The sequence below is a fragment of the Octopus sinensis genome, linkage group LG4 (assembly GCF_006345805.1).
Source record: "Octopus sinensis linkage group LG4, ASM634580v1, whole genome shotgun sequence".
Lineage (NCBI taxonomy): Eukaryota > Metazoa > Mollusca > Cephalopoda > Octopoda > Octopodidae > Octopus > Octopus sinensis.
In genome coordinates, this window is record NC_043000.1 from 98,112,623 (window position 1) to 98,132,597 (window position 19,975).

Consider the following 19,975-nt stretch of genomic DNA (forward strand, 5'->3'; position numbering starts at 1 on the left):
ATTGATCAGGGTTGACCTGGGGCTAAACAATATCCTCAACTTTTCTTTGCGTCATGTTTACAATATGTCGAAGTGGTGGAATTTGAATATCAAATGGCTTGGCAAATATACCTGTACAACACAGATTGATTGTGTCTATCAAGAATTAATTGCATGTGATTATTAGAAGCCATTTTTGTTTCAAAGCAGAATTAGTTTTGTTTACACTCACCTTTAGCATCTAGATGTAAATATTGAAAAACAATTTTTTTTTTATCACAAAAGATGAGGTTAATTAATAGTCTGAAAAATTGCAATTTATTGCAACCTGATTAAATAAAATGCTATTTTTCTCTTGGTTTAGAGACGTGTGTGTGTGTGTGAGGGTGGGTGGTGGGCTTTCAGCAAAATTTGAACCAGTGAATTTTGGTATCATTTAAAAGTATTTTGGGTTTGAGTAACTTGTAAAAACATTGTTTTGTGATAATGTGTGTGTGTATATACATGTATCTATGTATGTACCTTTCTGTGTAAATGTGTTACTTATATATCTGTACATTTATGTATGTATATTTACTCATTCATGTACATTCAACCACGTATGTTCACTCACACATACCCATTCATGCATGCAAACATGCACACACACATTAACTCACATTCAGTCTCTCTCATTCTTTCTTCTCTTTCTCTCATACTCTGTCACTTACACAGACACAGTCATGTTTTCACATGCACTCATACATCCATTCACTCTCACTTAAAAACATATATTCACACATGTACAGACTTTCACATGAACACAGATTTAATACACTATTTTTCTCTTTGTTCCACAATATTTCATGATCTGTATATACATACATGCATGCACTCATGCACACTTACATACATATATATGTGTGTGTATATATATATATAGTGTTATTTTGTGTCATATTCATACCTTATCATGGAGCAATAGACAACTATATTAAATAATAAATACATTTTATATTGTACTGAGCTATTGTATTTAACACATTTATCTCATAACATAAAAACAAGGATGTATTTCATAATATATTTATGTTGTATCACATGCTCAGACAGATATATTTACTAATACATTTATTTCATGTAATATACATCTTTCATGATGCATTTATTTGATATTTTACATATAAATAGATCTCTTTTATAATCTGGGATTTTGTTCTGGCTTTATATTATATTGTGTACAAAAGTGTATATTTCATTATATATTTATAGTATAGTGTCAATATGACAAAAAAATTGACGTAGAAGTGATGATGTTGATAATTATGATGACAATGAAAAGAGAAATGATAGGAGATCATGATGATGATGGTGGTGGTGGTGGTGGTGGTGGTGGTGATGATGTTGATAGTCATGGTAATCATTTCTCAACCACATTGTGTTGTAGTGATGGTGATGTGATAACAATTGTACATTGGATTACTTTATACCCTAAATAGAGTTATGTATAATTTTACATAATCTTAGCTATTCTATAATTGTCTTATCTTGCTATGTTAATTACTCACAGAATTATGTGAAATTACAAAGTCCTGTGCTCCTATGTCCTAGCCACTTCATTCATTTATTCATTCAAAGTCCACTTTTCCATGATAGTATGGGTTGGATTGGGATGTATTTGAGGCAGGATTTGATTACTGGATGCTTTTCCTGTCACAAACCCTAATCTGTTTACCAAGTATAACAAAAATTAATGGAATAAATTTGTTAGTCGACAACTTCTGAAGTATGAAATGCCTATGCAGCAGACAGCCTTCCTTGAATTCAAATCTGGAATGTTTTGACATTAGTTTTTGATAAGTGGTGATAGGCAAAAAGAAATGTTTAATTTTCATGCTTAAAGGGCTCATGAAACATTCTAGAACCTTTCGGTGGGCTTATAAAAACCCTGGAGATCAGTTCTTGATTGGAATTTTACTTATTGTGGCTGGATGCTACATGTCTTTAGACCAACATTTAAGATAATTTTCGTCCTCCAAATTTCTTTTGGGATTATTCCTGTTGCACCAGAGACTGCATACTAAATGAAGTGTTTCAGCTTTCATGTTTTGACAATTTCATTATTTCTTAGTTCGTACTCATAACATGAATATAACAAATTGTACATTATGTATGTTAAAAATGCTTATTAATGAAGATAATGCTCTCGCTTATTAATTATTCAATGTTGAACATAAAATGATTACAAATCTATGACAGGATGTTAATTACTTGAAATTAAGGATTACAATAGATTTCAGACATCAGAAGTTACTGTAATCAGTCATGTCATCAATAATTCTGGAGTAGCTTTAGACAAATTCATTATGCAGTTTTGAAAGATATTGTAGACACATAAAAATGATGAATTGTATTTATTTTGATGAAGTCTGGGTGATACAGCAGCTGGTTTCTATGACAAAAATAAAACGACCTGAAAATGGCATTTGATACTCTTCATGAGCAAAGCATTTCATAGCACCTACAATTACTAGAAGCAAAAATATTCTGAGAGAACAAATAAAATCATATTTGTTGAAACAACACCTTTGGCAACTTGTTAGTAACTTCATCAGTATTCTTTGAAAAATATCAAAACACTGCATAAAATTTATATATTTAAATCCACAATGCAAAGTTCAAAAACATGATGCTTGATTCATGCAAATATGCACACTTGTGCACACAAATATAAACGTACACACACACACACACACACACACACACACAGAGGAACACAAAAAAAAGAATAAAACCCTGATTCATCAGAATAAGTGTAGATAAATTTGCCAAATTTTTATTTTATTTTTTTTTTTACCAAAAACATGTTTACAATTACATCTGTAAAATATAATGGAAAGCTCTCTTCAAGGCATTTTGTATGTTAACTCCTTTCTCTATGTCTACTTTCACAGGAATTTCCTACCAGCAGGTGGTTCGGCTGAGATGGCTAAGTGGCATGATTACAACACTCCTTTGTTATCAAATCCTGAATTACTATGGGCTTACATCGCATTACCTCCCTTGGCTGCCAGCTGGCATTGCAGCACATGTTGCTTTTGGAGTTTTTCTCAGTAGCATTCGATTCAAGGTAAGCACCCTACCTACTTACCTACCTGTCTACTTATACCAGTGCATTATAGGAGAATGCAGTTAATTATCCTACATTCATGCATGTGTGTATGCATACATGTATACACACACACATACTCACTTATAATCATTTTACATATATGTATGTATGCATGATTATGTATATATATATATATATATGTTTTTTATGGTGCACATGTGGATATATATTTTTATATATACTCATATTCATGTATGCATATTATTCTGAACACATTCTTATTTCCTCAATGAGGCTTCATTGTTAATGCCAATACAATTGTTCATTAAGATAGATAGAAAGTGGGGGTACAATGAAAAGATTTGGTGCCTAACACAGCAGTCTTGTATAAGGATTTAATGCTAGTAAATTCTTCATACTGAACATTACTTGGCGAAATTCTTATAAATATTCATAACCTTTTTATTTATTGATTCCAAGTAATCGAAAATAAAAACTACATTGGAACAGGATGATAAGAAAGCTGAAACTCTCTTATCTTACCTAACAGGATTAGAACACCCTTGTTTCTGTCACTAGTGGTAACTTGTCTTACATTTTAGCATCACAAGTGCTACACAGGACATATTTCGCTGGTGTCTATGCATCATATATGAAGTATATTCCCAATTTTTTAAACCACTAGAGTGAAAAGAAAGTTTTCTATTACTCAAAACATATAAAACAAAGGTTAACTAAAAGTCTGAAAACAAGCATGGGCATTTAGGACAAACTTATAAAAATGCTTTGTATAGGCAAAGGGTTAATAAACAAGTGTGAGCCAAAAAGGTAACCACTATGTGTTTTGCAACCAAATCTTTCTCAAATCACGCCCTGCTTTCATAAGAGAATGTGTTCCTAATTGCACTAACCCTGAATGACAGATGGGATAGAAATGGCTGGAATACCTTTTGCTAAATCAAAGCTGATATGGGGTTAATGTTCTGGCCATTGAGGTCTGCTTTGACCACTGATACTGTGACCATGACCAGAATCTATAGGGATACAGTTATAAACTTGACAGTGACATGCCATGTGATTATTGGGATAGTACTGTATGGTTCTCTCATAGGAATAGGCATGATGTAATTGGGAAAATATATCTAGATGTATACTGTAACTCTGCTCCATTGGAGCTAACATTGGGCTTCAGGATAACCATAATAATAGTCTAAGTTTTAAGTGAGAGACAGAGACGATAGAACTGAAAGAGGGAAAGCAGATGAGTTGAGAGAAAAACCTTTCTTGGAGAAAAGATCAAGCAGATTAAGAACAGTAAAGAATAATTACATTGACATTTCATTAGTTTACAGTGCTACATTCAAACTCTTTGGTGATATATAGACTTCTCTTATAGACTACACAAAGTCTTCAGTGGTGACCCTCAACAACACAATGTGTCCTGAGACCATGGAATTTTACTTAATGCTAAATGTCTGTTCAATCATTTAGTTTTTCTGATTTTGCTATTGTAATTATTGTTGCTGTCATTGTTCACACTTGCATTAACATTTCTGTTATATTTATTATTAATATTGTAAAAATATTATTGTTATATTTGGGGGTGGTCATATTTTTTTTCCCAATTAACCATGTGCACTATAGTGCATGTGGTTAATTGGCAAAAAATATGACCATTCCCAAATATAACAATATCTGTATCAACACACAATTTCACATTCAGGAATCTTGCAAAACAAATACATAAACATTTTAAAAATATTATTTTATTTATTGATCACTGTTTTTCTTCTTATTATATTTTGTTTTGTTTTCTCTTATAGAATTTCTCCCTAGCTGGCTTTGCAGGTCTTTCACTGCTTCACAGTTTCTGGATATCCAGAGTCCCCTGGTCAATTAAGTATCCTTTAACCTAATCCAACTCTCTTTGTGTGTGTGTGTGTGGATTTTGTTAGTGGCGTGATAATATGGAATGGTTGAAACTATATGTAGCAGGTTTTTATATATATATTGAATCACAGTTTTGCAAGATACACAGCCTATCAACTATAGTTTTTCTGCTGAAAGATAAATTCCTGGAACAGAGAAGTTTGCTGTTTGATTTCCTTCCTAATGGAAATCACAGGGAATATCAACTAAAATTTGTAATATAACCATGATACTGGCAAGATTTCAAGATTTCTGCTGTACCAGTCTCTAAGTTATTGGGATGCCTTACCGCTTGTGTTTATGATATTAGAAATTATAAGCAGCAATTTGACATAAAAGAGCAACAATTATTATTTTCTGTCCCAAACTGGTACTTACTCTGTTGAATAACATTTGCATTAATATTTTGAGAATTCAATCTCAAGCTTAGTTTTGAAATCAATTGACTCAGGTGGAAGAGTGCATACCATCAACAAAATAGGGGGGGGGGTTGAGGGTGGGGTGGGGTGGGGTTCTTGAGAACCCCAAAAAAAATTTGGACTTATCACTATAAAGCTGTTGAAACAGTTTGGAAATAGTTACTTTTTCTGCATATTACAAAAGCAAATGTATTTTCTTGTAGTAACTAGGAAGACCAAGTTAATGTTAAACCTCTGCTCCTTTGCTGCAAGATATAAACTACACACTCAGCTTAAATGTATACATATGTGATTAATCTTAAAAAAGAAAGCTTTTCTTCATATATAATGTGTGTGTGTGTGTGCATGTCCACACTCATTTGGATGTATAAATGAGAAAAAAGAGTGCTCAGTGTATGTTGTATGTTGTAGAATTTATTTCTGCGAAGTTCATGTTTCACTTTATTTCTCTCACTTTGTGTATTTGTTCAGGTGACAGGAAAATGAACTAAATAAATTGTGTGTGTAAATGTGTACATCAATCTCTCTCTCTCTCTCATTATGTTTCCATTGGTGTTGACAGTCTCATTAAATGTTATCATCCTTTACCAGTGATATATTATTTATTGCTGACAACATCCCTATTAGTATGCTCTATGGTACAATCTGGATTAATGCCCTTCTCTGTCTCACCTGTGCCTACCTGGCTTCCCATGGAGAAAAGAATTCTTTCAGTTTTTTTATCGTCTTACAAACTGCAGGTAAGCAGGTGTTGTTGTTCCCGTTACTGCTCTTTCTTTTCTGTTCTTGATGTTGTTAATGATTAGCCTTGGGTCGCCTCTAAGTGAACAGACATATGATCAAAGTCTTTTGAACCATAACCTTTTCATCTTTTTTCTTTTTGTTCAAGTAGCATACAACTTTACTATTTTATCCAGTGTGTCCTTCCCTCTTTACAACAGTAACTGCAATTTCTAGCAGGTCATGCAACTCTGTAGTGACTTTTTCTTGGATTTGTGTTCTTGTTGATGGTGCTGTTGGTAAGACAATGGAGGGCTAGAAATAGAAAGTAGTGTTGTCATTTGAACTGTCATTTTCAAATGAAGAACAAAACCCAAAGCACCAGATTCCCCACTTCTTACCACAGAATTTATCAAAATCTATAAACTCATATTGACTAATTGTTGCTGATGACACAGATTTCCATTAGTTTTCTTGGATTCTCAGTTTTACCTAGTAATATATAGTTCGATAACTGACAGTGTGGAAGCTTTTATTCATGGAAGTTTAGTCAGGACTGACTAACTACATATCCCATGTCTTTAAATTGTGAGACAACATATAACAAGGGTTTTGACATTGATGCTTACAATCTGGTCATTGCATCTGCTATCTCTCACTTGTTTCCGTCAATGGACTGTGGCCAAGACTTTGCCTTTCATCTTTTTGGGGTCAATAAAATAAGTACCAGTTGAATACTGGAATCGATGTAATCAACTCATTCCCTCTTCCAAAATTGCTGCCTTTGTGGTAAAATTTGAAACCATTATTGTTGTCATTATTATTATAAGCTAGTGTTTACGGAAGTGGAATTTCAACTTTAAATTCAAAGAGTTGGCATACCTACCATAAGCCATCTCATCCCACACTTTTCCAGTTCTACCAGTCTACTACTTTGAGCTGGTACTTTATTGATTGATTCCAAAAGAGATGATAAGCATGTAGATATCAAAGGAATTTGAAATCATACCAAAGAGACCAAAAACAAATACTACAAGGCATTCTATTTGATGCTCTAGCAACTCCATCAGTTCGTTGCCTAAAGGAAATAATATATTATTTTATATTACTCAGTCTGTTCAAATTCTCTCGTATTCTCAAAATTTATTGAAACACATAAACAGCAGTTATGATAAATAGTTATGAAAGAGTTAAAATCTTAAGATTTTTAATTTAAATACTATTAAGACATTATAAGCACCAGTTTATGGCATAAAAGAGTATAGACCTACTGATGTGACTCAAATCACAACTCTATCTCTTGCCAAATGATCATGTTACTAAGTTACACTACAGAGGGCTTGGTAGCTTAATTATGGTAATGTTACTATTACCTGAAAAGCTACAGATACATGGTTCAAACCTGTTAATCTTTTCTGCTACAAATTGATGTTTATGTCTAATATATATATAAAGTTACAGTGTGATTTTGGAGCATTGGCAATTATTAAACATTGGTAAGTATCAATGCACAATAATCTCAGCCCGTAAGTTACTTCGTAATTTTTGAACTTCTGCCAATTAATAAATAACCCATGCTAGCATGGAAAGCAGGTGTTAAATGATGATATATATACATATGTATGTATGTATATATATATTTAATGATTAGCCAACTCAGATCGACTTTATTCATTACTTAGTATTTTGTGGGCACAGAATATGTCTACATCATCAGATGTGGACATGTTCTGCACTCATGACACTTTAAGTAATGTGAATCTGAGTCAATCTGTTATTAAATGCATACAACTCCGACTAAAATATTTTGAAGGCTACTTTCTATCATTTGTTCACAAACTCTCTCTCACACACATGCACGGATTATCAGACTGACCATTTGATTAATTATTTCTTTTCAGTTTTTACATCATCTGAGATACTGTTGTTCCATGCCAAGTTTTATTCTTCGTCCATCGTACTGTTTTCAGGATTGATTGCACTATATTTATTATACAGGTAAACTTCACCAGTCATTTACACTAAAGTCTTTTTTTTGTTGTCCTTTAAATTTATCACCTCTTCTCTCATTCCCTGTAAATTTTTTTTCTTTTACTTCTTTCTGTAACCCTCTCCTTGTCCCACTTTGTGCTTGGAAGCAACATATCTAATTTAAGCATGTGGCTGACTGTATTTGCCATGGATAGGGCCCAGTTAGGCTGAAATGAATCTAGCTTTCCAAACTACTGCTGAAATGCTGAAAGGATTTTTGTTTGTTTGTAATATATATGGTGCTTTTAAACACAGCAAGTCAATAAAAGATGTTATCTCATAGTATATTGCCTTTCGATGATGTATTTACATTAAATGTGATACATAGATGGCTATTATAATTTGATTCTGCTTTGATTGCACATAACAAGTTTAAGAAAACAAAGCGCCAGTCTATTAGCAAAATTGTTGAAGTGATAGAAAAAAATGCATTGCATTTGTTTAAGGTCCTTTACATTCAGAGTACACCAGTGACAACACTTCTGACAAGCTGTATCAACTCTTGTTATTCTTTATAACAATGTTGATGGTATGGAAAGAAGAGACTTAGTACATGGGTAATTGCTGGTTTTCTATAAAAAGCAAAACAAAATAAAACTTGTCCTCTACTCCAGAGAGGAACTTCTCCTGTGCTATAAAAAACAAAACAAAAACAAAACCTGTCCTCTACTCCAGAGAGGAACTTCTGTGCAGTCAACCCTCTCTGACAGTGGTCTTAAATGTAAATGTAGAAATACACACATATTTATAATCACAGTTAATCTTCCAATTAAACCAAGGAAATTATATTTTCATTGGTTTTTCAAATTACTGATTGTTTGTCAGTTGCATTTTGTGGCTGAAGTGTCATTAATACTTTAGTGATGAGGCAAGTTTTGAACTCAGAATACATAAATCTGCAACAGGTACTGATGCTGAAAGAGTTCTGCCAGTCCACTATCCTTGGCAATTTAATTTTTTTTTTTTTACCCTAAAAGGTTGGAAAGAAAAGCTGCTCTCAGTGGGGTTTGAAGTCTGAGTGCAGAAACTCAGAGTAAATTCCATTAAGCATTCTATCTGACACTCTAATGACTGCACCAATTTGACATTGCTTCCCAACTGCATGCATGGTTTTGGGTTCAGCTCGACTGTGTGGGTCCTTGGACAAGTGTCTACTAGTATAGCCTAGAGCTGACCAAAGCTTTGGGAGTGGATTTGATTGATGGAAACTGAAAGAAGCCCATCCTGTACATATATATATATATATATGTATGTATATGTGTGTGTGTGTTACATATGACATTGCATGATAGTTGTGAGTGTCACTCATGCAAGCAGTATCTTTTGTTTTCAGTCTTCTTTGAAAACATGGTCATGGGGTAAATATTACCTTACTTGGAAACAGGTGAGGGTTGGTGACAGGAAGGACATCCAGCTGTAAAATATCTGCTTTGACAAATTCCGTCCAACCCATGAAAGTATAAGAAAGTGGAAGTTAAGACACTGCCACTGCCGCCAATGATACACCCATATTTGTATTTATTTCTGTCTTTTCCATTTAGATTGACAGTAGTAGAGAAATTACAACCCTATGTATCCCTGATTTGTACATCAGTCCATCTAACCAAAGTAACCAGCCTCTTACTTTCAATGCTTCCTTATACCAAAATCAACAGCATGGCAAAAGTGTTTTATTTGTTCCTCATGATATTACAAATGCTGAAAACATTTGTGATGGACTCCAAACTAAAGCTGTCTGCTAAACAGGTAACATTCTTTTCAGTTACATCTCTGATGCCCTGATACTGTTGTTTCTGTTTTTTCTTTACTTTGTTTTTTCTTACGTGTTACCTCTTTGGACTTTGCTTGGTAAAATTTGCTCAAGCATGGCTACAGTCAACTGGCTGTAAACCAGTATATGAATAACAAAGAAGGAGCTATTTTCTTAGTAAGAAAATAGTTCCCACATTGAAATTTAGACATCAACTCTTTGATTAATTTTAAAGCAGTAATGGTGAAATTTGAAGGATATTTGGCTGTTTTTTTATCACAATTCCAACAACCATGTAGATGTTTTCTCATTGGTTTACATAATTTCAGATTGGAGCCTAATTAATTAAAATCCGTTGTTTTCAAACTAAAGGTAATAATGTTCTTATCCTCTAGATAACTGCATTACATCTAAAAACTGACAAGCATATTAAACAGTTGTTTCTCATTTCCTTTTAAAACATTCTGCACAAGTCGTCTTATCCAGTGTCTACAGAATTTATAAAACTTTCTGTCACCTATTCATTTATGATAGGGTAAACATATCCACAAATTTGCAGGTGGTACTGTCAAATATTTCAACCTCCTTTCACACTGCACTGATATTTAATTTATTGACTTCAGAAGGATGAAAGACAAAATTTAACTTTTTACACAAAGATTTTTATCTACACATCTACTGATTCTGAGGCTACCTCAGTTGCCTAGTCTAATCAATGATATTTATGATTTCCATTGCCAGGTCACTTTGCATATTGTTGGTGTAAGTTTGACATGTGCCTTAAATGTAGAACCTCTACTATCAATGTTGTGTTATTACTTCATGGACAGTCAACCATCTTTGTCTGACATTACAGGTAAGTTAAACTCTTGTGGAAACTTTTTACTTCAAGTTTTGAATTTTTTCTGTAATTATACTTCTTGTTTCTAATTTTCACCCTTGAAAGATTTGTTTGCATTCTGTTGAAAAACTAATTTCCACTTCATTCATTGAAAATATTTTTGATGAATCCCACAATTCAAGTTATTAGAGCATCACTTAAGATGTCTTCCTATGGTGTATGATGTGTAAAACAATCTAATATAGTCTATCCCTCTCCAGATTATATAACTTCTCTCTCTCTCTCTTTCTCTCTCTCTCTCTCTCTCACACACACACACACACATACACACACACACAAACCTGTATTTATTTTTTCTTTAGTGGAACAGATTTAAGTCTGCCCATCCCCAATGGGACATCAGGCAATGGCTTTCTTCCATTTCTCTTTTCCAGAATGGATAATTCTGTTCTTTTAACATGTTTGTTATTTCTGCAGTGTTGGATCATTTTAATCTATGAATGGGGATTGCCACTGTTATGGAGTCATTTCTCCTCTAGAGGTTTCTTTCAGAGTTACCTACCTCATCTTTAACCTTTAGTTAAAATGCGTTATCTGTTTGTTATGCCATGCAGGAGCAGTTGTAGGGTATTGAACACTTCTTTATTGGATCTCCCTCAACAAGGCAGCTCATAGCATCTGTTGTAAGAAAAGCACACCTAGAAGTTAAGTTGACTAACTGTTTAGGAGAAGCTGTATGTTTCCATATGAGTTAAACTAGTATGATAATACTTAGAGGAAGATTTAAAGTGAATACACTTAACTTAAGAAACACCAATGAAGGAACTTGTAACTGGTTGTTGTTGTGGTTGTCTCAACAGAAGATAAATGTTGCAATGAGTTGAAGTGGCAGAATGGCTTTGATTTGAATTACCTTGAGATCTGAAATTTATTGGAGGAACTTGACCTCAACCAAATTTAGTAGAACAAATTGCATTCTATGTGGAATATAGTTCCATGCCAAATATGCTGTTTTATTAGACTCTCCTATATATAGATGGTCGTTTGACCTGTTATGAATAGCAACCAAGTCTTTTTTTCAGTTGTACTCTGTTATTTTAAAGAAGGGAAAGCTATAGGATAATATGTGGCCTAGACCCACTGTCTGAACAAAAAATGGGAGGTCACAGTTGGATTGCATTTTATCATAAACCTGCTCAATCAGAATTACTGTGATAATATAAATCTCATTTACATACCTGTGTAGTATTAAACTGACTGAGTCATCAAAAGGTAAATTAAATATCTAGACCATGGAAATGTTACAGAAATGGTGACTAAATATTAACCATTAATCTTTCAGCTTGTAGGTCAATATTTAACTGTGAAGCAATGTCTTTCATTTAAGAAAGGCTACCCAGCTGCAGTGTTTTTACTGTCAAGCCAGTCATTCAATCTACTAGAAAATTATAAAAGAAAAAAAAATAGCAGCCAAATCACACTTAGATTATACTCTACTGTTGTAAGAAAAGTACATTGTGGAAAATGTAGTCTTTGGCACGAGGTGTAGAAAAATAAATGAAAGAAAAGGATGATCATGACCAAAACATTTTGTATGAAAAACTTGCTGCTTGATCAACACTGACCTACAGCTAAACATTTACTTTTTCTTGCTCTAGCTTTTATACTTTTTACATATACCTCCATTACCATTTAGACACACACCTAAGAGAAACTAGCTACTATACTGAAGAACCTCCTAGTGGTTCAAAATTTCATGGATTATCCTACTATTAATTATTGTAAAATTTGCACTTTGTTTTTTGTTTTGTTTTTTTGTTCAAGATTTTTAAGTTTAAAAATTGTTTGAGAACTATATATTACCCAATTTTCCATCCCCTTATTCAGGATGGAACATGTTACATCTGTTGTCTATGCTAAAATATTGAAATGAATGAAAAATATAATGTTAAACTGAAGCAGCAAAACAATGAAATGTACTTAGTATTTGTGTGTATATATAGAATGCTACAAGGATATGCACTTCTTAAATTTTTGTGTTTCAATAAGCCTTTATGATTGTTATAATACATTAAAACATTCATTATATTTCATAAGTCTACCCTTAAGTGCACCTCACTCAACTTTGTTCACTATCAATTGATTCTGAAGTAAAATATATGACTGAAACCAAACCACCAAAACAACAAAATATACTTAGTTGCTGATTATATACTGCTACTTATTTCAGTTTGTTTATTTTTTTATATATCCTGCTACAAAACATACTTTAAAAAAATTTATTGGTGTTTAAATAACCTGATACAATAGATAGTAACACAAAGACGTTCCAGTCATGACTATCCAATCAGTGTCTATTTAATACAGATGCTGAAGATGTTAAAAATCATTTAATATACAGACAATTTAAGGCGGTGTGCTGGCAGAATTGTTACCACACTGGGCAAACTGCTTAGCAGTATTCTGTCTGTCTTTACATTCTGGGTTCAAATTCAGCGGGGATCAACTCTGCCTTTTTGGGATTGATAAAAATAAGTACCTGTTGAACACCCCACACTCCCCACATCCCTGAAATTGCTGGCCTTGTGTCAAAATCTGAAATCAATATTTATTTTTATTTTATTTTATTTTATCTAGTTTCAGCTCACGAGCTGTGGCCATGCTGGGGCACCGCCATATTAGAAACAGTCTATTAAAAAATATTTAATTTTTTTAGTGGTGACCACCACTCCTATAGATATGTGCTTATACTTGGTACTTTGGCTTGGTTTCTATGGCTTGATGTTCTTCCTATCACCAACCACTTCATAGAGTGTACCGAGTACATTTTCTCATGGCACCAACTCTAAATTGGTTGAATAGTCCTCAGCAAGAAAAGACTAATTTGCCAACCACTTTACAATGTGTAGCGAGTGCATTTTATCAGAGCACCAGCATTAGTGAGGTTGTCTCAAACAAATATATCTAAAGGCTAGTTTTCAAAAACAAGAAGAAAAAAAGGAAAGAAGAGTCAAGTAAATTATTTGAAACTAGTTATTTCTATGGATAAGGTTATTTACTGTTTTAGTTTGCTCAACACTATTACTAAAAACAGACTATTTATTAAGCTAGCTAGCACATTGAAAGTAAGACATTTCATATTAAATATAAAGGAGGTGGGGTGGAGACTGATAGACATGTATGCGCTTGTTACTACATAAGTACCTGAATTTTGGGTTGTCTGGAAAGTTCGTACCGATTTTTAAAGAAAAGAAAATGGTCAATAAATACTTGTCATTACATTTTTAATCAACCATATATGAACTATTTTGTTGCACAATGCGTCTCCATTTTTCCTTTAACTTGGAAATACACTCTTCCCAGAATTGAGGGGGTTTCATGGCAAAGAATTCATCAAGGTATCTTTTTACGTCATCCAAGGAATTGAAATTTTTACCATCAAGACTATTCTGCAGAGACCTGAATAAGTGGAAATTCGAAGGAGCAATATCTGGTGAATATGGAAGGTGAGGTAACACATTCCAGCCAAGCTGCAGCAATTTTTGTCTGGTTCCCAAAGTATCAAGTGCCGAAAATGAACTTTCTTATCTTCCATTTTAAAGGGTTGCAAAATTAACACAGTTTATAGGAACATAAACCTTCTTCCATGAAAAGATAGCTTGAACTGTACTCCTCTAAATGGAGGTGTAGTCAAATCCTATTTTATGGGCTCAACCATGTTCTAAAATAAGTCGAAAGGTAAGCTACTATAAATCGGCACGAACTTTCCGGACAACCCAATAATTAGTGAAAATACATTTACATGACTCCAAGCCATACTTGCTCATGTGTGATGGCTTGTTATATTTATTTGTTTTGATAATCCAAGAAAAGCAAGTTATCCTTTTTAGATTGCTCATTGTGCTAGTTTAATTCTCAGTTCCCTTCATCCCACCCACCTTCTTTCAGAGTGAATGTGGTATTATGCTTGAGGCATGTTTTTGTCTGACATTTCACTGCTCAAAGATAGTTGTGCACATTGTACGTGTATGCATATTATTCACAAACAAATATATTCCTGTGAATTTGTTTCTCCTGAAGTCCTGCTTCTCTGTCAGCATGACTGAGATCTCCCTACACTTTTGTATGGTTGTGGAAATGCATGATAGTGGTTATAATATAACTCCTTGACTGTATTTAACTCTTTTGTTCCAATATTTTTTGTTAAAATACTCTGCTTTGGTTTTAGTTAATTTTGATGACTGGAACATCAGTTAGCATGAAATCTATATATATAAAACTGTAGTTGTGTGAGTGTCTGTCCCCTTTGATTTAGATTCCTAACTACTCCCACATTTTGCGGTGCAGTTTAACCAAATTCGGGTATCTTATAGTCGTGATTCATATCAAGCCCGTCTGAGTATTAGAGCGCGTCTACGATGAGTCTACGATTTTAAAAATAATTTAACATCATTTTTTATTCCATTTTAATGCATAATTTTTCGTGTGTCGATGGCGGCGGAGTTGGCGTCCATGGTCACACCTGCACCTGTTTGCTTCTCCCCCTTGTGAAGCTGTGGGGAAGGGAGTGTAAGGAAATTAATGTCGTAAAGCGTTGTCAAGGAGACCAGCGTTCTTTTAGAACAACGACTTCATGGCTTGAAGACACCAAAACAGAAATGGCTAAGAAAGCCCGAATTGGCATCTATAAGGGAAGTAACTCTCTAAAAATGCTTATATAGTTATTTCCCTTACAAACCCGAGCAACGCCGGGCGATACTGCTAGTTTTATATAAAGTTCTGATTTGGATCACTTTAGAACAGATAATTTGTATCACAGAACCAGAGGCAATCTTAAGCAGATTGATATCAAAAGGGTTGTAACATATTAAATCTCAATGGTAAATACTATAGTTAATATAGTTTTTGTTTTATCTCTGGTTATTTATTTAGTGTCCATAGATTTAGTAGACAGGATGATCACATCAAAGTTGTCTTCACTACAACAGAATCAACAGAATTGAGATCCTAAAACCAAGGTGTCACATAAAAAGCACCCACTCTGTAATGTGATTGGTATTAGGAAGGGCATCCAGTCATAGAAACCAAGCCAAAACAGGCTATGAAACCTGGTGGGTGTGGCCCCTGACCTTACCAGTTCTTGTCAAGCTGTCCAACCCATGCCAGCATGGAAAACACATTAAATGTTAATGATGATGATGATGATGATGATCTTTAAAGGGGTTACCATTTATTTATCTTATGGTATAGAACTAAGGCGGCGAGCTGGCAGAATCATTAGCACGCCGGGCGAAATGCTTAGCGGTATTTCGTCTGCCGCTACGTTCTGAGTTCAAATTCTGCCGAGTTCAACTTCACCCATCATCCTTTCGGGGTCGATAAATTAAGTACCAGTTACGCACTGGGGTCGATATAATCAACTTAATCCGTTTGTCTGTCCTTGTTTGTCCTTTCTGTGTTTAGCCCCTTGTGGGTAGTAAAGAAATAGGTATAGAACTAAGCCGAATCCATATGTAGGAATCTTACAAACTAAATATGTATTATCATTTGAATGGCTGTTACTGAACAGTTACTTTACTGGTTTATATGGATCCAGATCTTGAGTTGAAATCTTATCATAATCTGTGTTTTCCTTAGAATTCTCTTCATCCAGCATGCATTTTTAATTTACTGTTTAACAGTTGTTAACGCTGTAAGCTTGTAGTATTAATTGGCATTTTAATTCATTTAATTTCATAAAAGCATAATATATAAAAGCATTAATAATTATCCGTGGGGGATTGTTCTATATTAAAAAATATTTTATGTATAAACTTTCTCTGATGAAGGATTGTTTTCATCAGTGAATAAATGTATACACTTTTACTTGGAATAAGTAATTATTTTAGTTTCCTTCTTCATTTAAAAAAAAAATTATTTATTCATTTCTACTCTTATTACATAATTTTATTAAAAATCTAATTTAAAATTGGACCACCAACAGAGTATAAGTCAGTAATCAGCTGGATTAATAGGAAGGGGAAGTAATTTAGTATATACAAAGAAATCTAGGACTAAAGTACAGAATACCGGAGTAGTTTTGTCTGGGTATCATTAACTTAATTTCATGTTTTCAGAACAAAATTCTTAAGGTTAAAAGAAAATCCAGGCCTAATATTTGCAAACTATTTCAGACTATTCTTAAAATTCAACAGTAGATACAAATATGCTAGGTTCTCACATATGTAATATAGGGAGCAGAAAGTATCAATTAACATAAATTATCTAAGTAATTAATGGATAAAACCTTTCCCTCTAGGTCTTTAAAAACAGTCACAGGAGATAGCTCCAACAAATTGAGAAAGAAAAAAATTGAACAAACAATATGGTAAGGGGGTGGATCTGGTGAAAGTAAGACATATTTCAGTATCATTGAAACCTCCTCAGTAAAGCATTTTTCTACTCCATTAGCAAATCTGAGAGTGATTTATTTTCATATGAAATGATGCAGATTATGAATATCAATGTGTGAGGGAAATACTTTATGAGAGCATGCTGCATACTAAATACAAATATGGTAGGGTCTTACGTATGTATTCTAGTGAGTGGGAAAACTTTGATTGGTTTAGATTACCCAAACAATAAGCAAACAAAATTAATATACCATTCTACCTTTTACGTTTTACTTGTTTCTGTCATTAGACTAAAGCCATGGTGGGATACTGTCTTGAAGAATTTTAGATGAATGAATCGACCCCAGTTTTTTTTTTTTATCTTGATACCTATTCTATCAGTCCTTTTTGCCAAACCACTATGTTATGGCGATGTAAACACACCAACACCAGTTGTTCAGTGGTGGTGGGGGACACAGACACACGCATGCATGTGTGCACACATGCACACGCATGCATGTGTGCACACATGCACACACACACACACACACACACACACACACACACACGTGACAGGTTTCTTTCAGTTTCTGTCTATCAAATCTACTCACAAGGCTTTGGTTGACTCGAAGCTTTAGTAAAAGACACTTGTTCAAGGTGACATGCAGTGGGAGTGAAACTGGAACCGTGTGGTTGTGAAGTAAACTTCTTACGACACAGTCACGCTTGCGTTTATATGATAAAGTTTATAACAAAAGTCTCATGATATGAGCTAAATGTTTGACCTGTGAACTATTCCAAACAGTTTGTGTGATTTATAACTGGGACAAAAGTATCATTAAAATGAATGACTGATTCATATAAGGTATATACTACAAATGTCACCAGCAGTTTCCTACAAACAAAATGTAACTGTAATTCTCAGTAGATTATTGGGTATCCCAGAAGACTGTTCTTACAAGACAAGCTGAAATACATGCAAGAAGAAAGACAAGGAGAAGTAGGATGAAATTAAAGGTAGCATGGTGTCAAAAAAATGGTTATGGGGAAACAAAGAGAAGGTTCTTGAAGTTTATAATAGTAAAAGTCCAAAATAAATGTCCCTTACAAGAAAGAGATTTGGCCTTCTGATTAAGAAGTTCATTTCACAATCACATGTTTCATCCGACTGCACTGCACCCTAAATAACTGTCTTCTATAGCTTTGGGTCACACTTTTGAGTAACATTGGGTTGACAGGCCTGTTGGATGGACTCTACCTGTTCTTAAGTAGTAGATGTGATCCATTGTTTGGTTTAACACTATAACTTATCCCTTAGGTGCCTTTAGTGGGGTCAACTCACTCAAAATATTAACCTGGAGATAATAGAATATTATGATGTGCTATTTCTTGCGAAAAAATTCCTCTGAGTGGCAGTTTCTTTTTCCTTTGGCTAATTTGTAAAAATAAAATGTGGTTAAAATAATAAGAATGCTAGTTGAGCTGGTGTTTGAAGAATTTGAATACATTGCTTATATTTATTGTTTATAATAGGGCAAGGAATTTCAGATTTGTCATAAAGTCTCAGTGTTAGGGTTAGGGTTTCAAAAATCATGATTCTTGTTATCAAACATTACAAGCATCACTTCTTTGTATAATATTGTATTTTGCTCTCATGGTCATGGATTTCAGCTCCCACCCACATCAAAGGTATATGGTAGAGGATAGATTGGCAGAAGTGACAGATCAACACCAATGTTAGAAATTTGTAGCTGTGCCAGTGACATGTAAAAGCACCTGTGCTGGTGACACATAAAAGGCACCTACTACACTCTTAGGAAGGGCATCTAACCAGAGAAACCAAGCTGAATTTAGACTGGAATCTGGTGTAGTTCTCCTGCTTACCAGTTCCAGTCAAGCCATCTAACACATGCCAGCATGGAAAGCAGACATTAAATGGTGATGATGATTTGTTTAACTGAAATAATCACTTCCTAAATCTGTTGAAGTTCGTATATTTGGAATGTTTATGAGAAGCAAGTGTACTAGAAGGAAAGTCAAAATGACCAATAGATAGGAGAGAGAATTAAGAGATTGTGTAGAATTTGAAAATTCTTTTACATTTTTTTCAATCAGCTGGTGTATTGTTTTTAAGAGCAATAAGCTGAAAATACTTCGTCAGTATTTGCTAAAATATTTCTTAAGCCTACCACCATTATTTGCCAGATCTCAATGATTGTTTTTCCAATAACAGAAGGCAGAATTTGAACATTGGATGCACAGAACTAGAAAAGATAACATAAAGCATCCTGTTTGATGCTCTCAAATTCTGCAAGTTCGCCACCATGGGCTAGTACTATATTTATCAACCAACCCTGAAAAGATGAAAAGCAAAATTGAGTTGGTAGGATCTGAACTCAGATAGCAAAGGAACAGAACAAATATTGCAAAGCAGTGTATCTGATGCCTTTGACCACTATGTAGAATAGAGAATTATGGTCTGGATAAAGTGTACATACCTAAAGGAAAACAATAGAAACCACCTCTCCATGTCATTGAAGTCACCACACCATTCACAACTTGATGGCACAGAAAGAAAGTGTAATTTGAGGGAGATTTGACTGCTATTTCTAAATAGTTATTCACTCAGAAGGATGAAAGGCAAAATTTATACTCAGAACAGAAAGGAACATAACCAAACACCACTCAATATTTTGTCCCATTTTCTTGCCTTTCCATGTCCACATATCCTCCCATCATGCTTCAGAAGCAGATATTTTGTTATTGCTTTGTAAGGATGTTGGTAGCATGATAGTTCAAATGTGAAAAGAAGCTTGGAGAAGTTTATTAAGTTTTTGCTCTTAT

General features: G+C 34.0%; 1 protein-coding gene across 2 annotated transcripts in view; it reads left to right on the forward strand.

Annotated features, from left to right (window-relative positions):
• Positions 1–19,975, forward strand: part of LOC115211136 — a 238,671-nt gene that overhangs the window by 209,098 nt on the left and 9,598 nt on the right. For both annotated transcript variants that reach the window (XM_036502257.1, XM_036502258.1), the window contains exons 9-14: positions 2,913–3,088; positions 4,894–4,970; positions 6,016–6,158; positions 8,040–8,136; positions 9,711–9,915; positions 10,661–10,775. In XM_036502257.1, the coding sequence (XP_036358150.1) occupies positions 2,913–3,088; positions 4,894–4,970; positions 6,016–6,158; positions 8,040–8,136; positions 9,711–9,915; positions 10,661–10,775 (813 nt within the window). The remainder of the gene's footprint in view (positions 1–2,912; positions 3,089–4,893; positions 4,971–6,015; positions 6,159–8,039; positions 8,137–9,710; positions 9,916–10,660; positions 10,776–19,975) is intronic.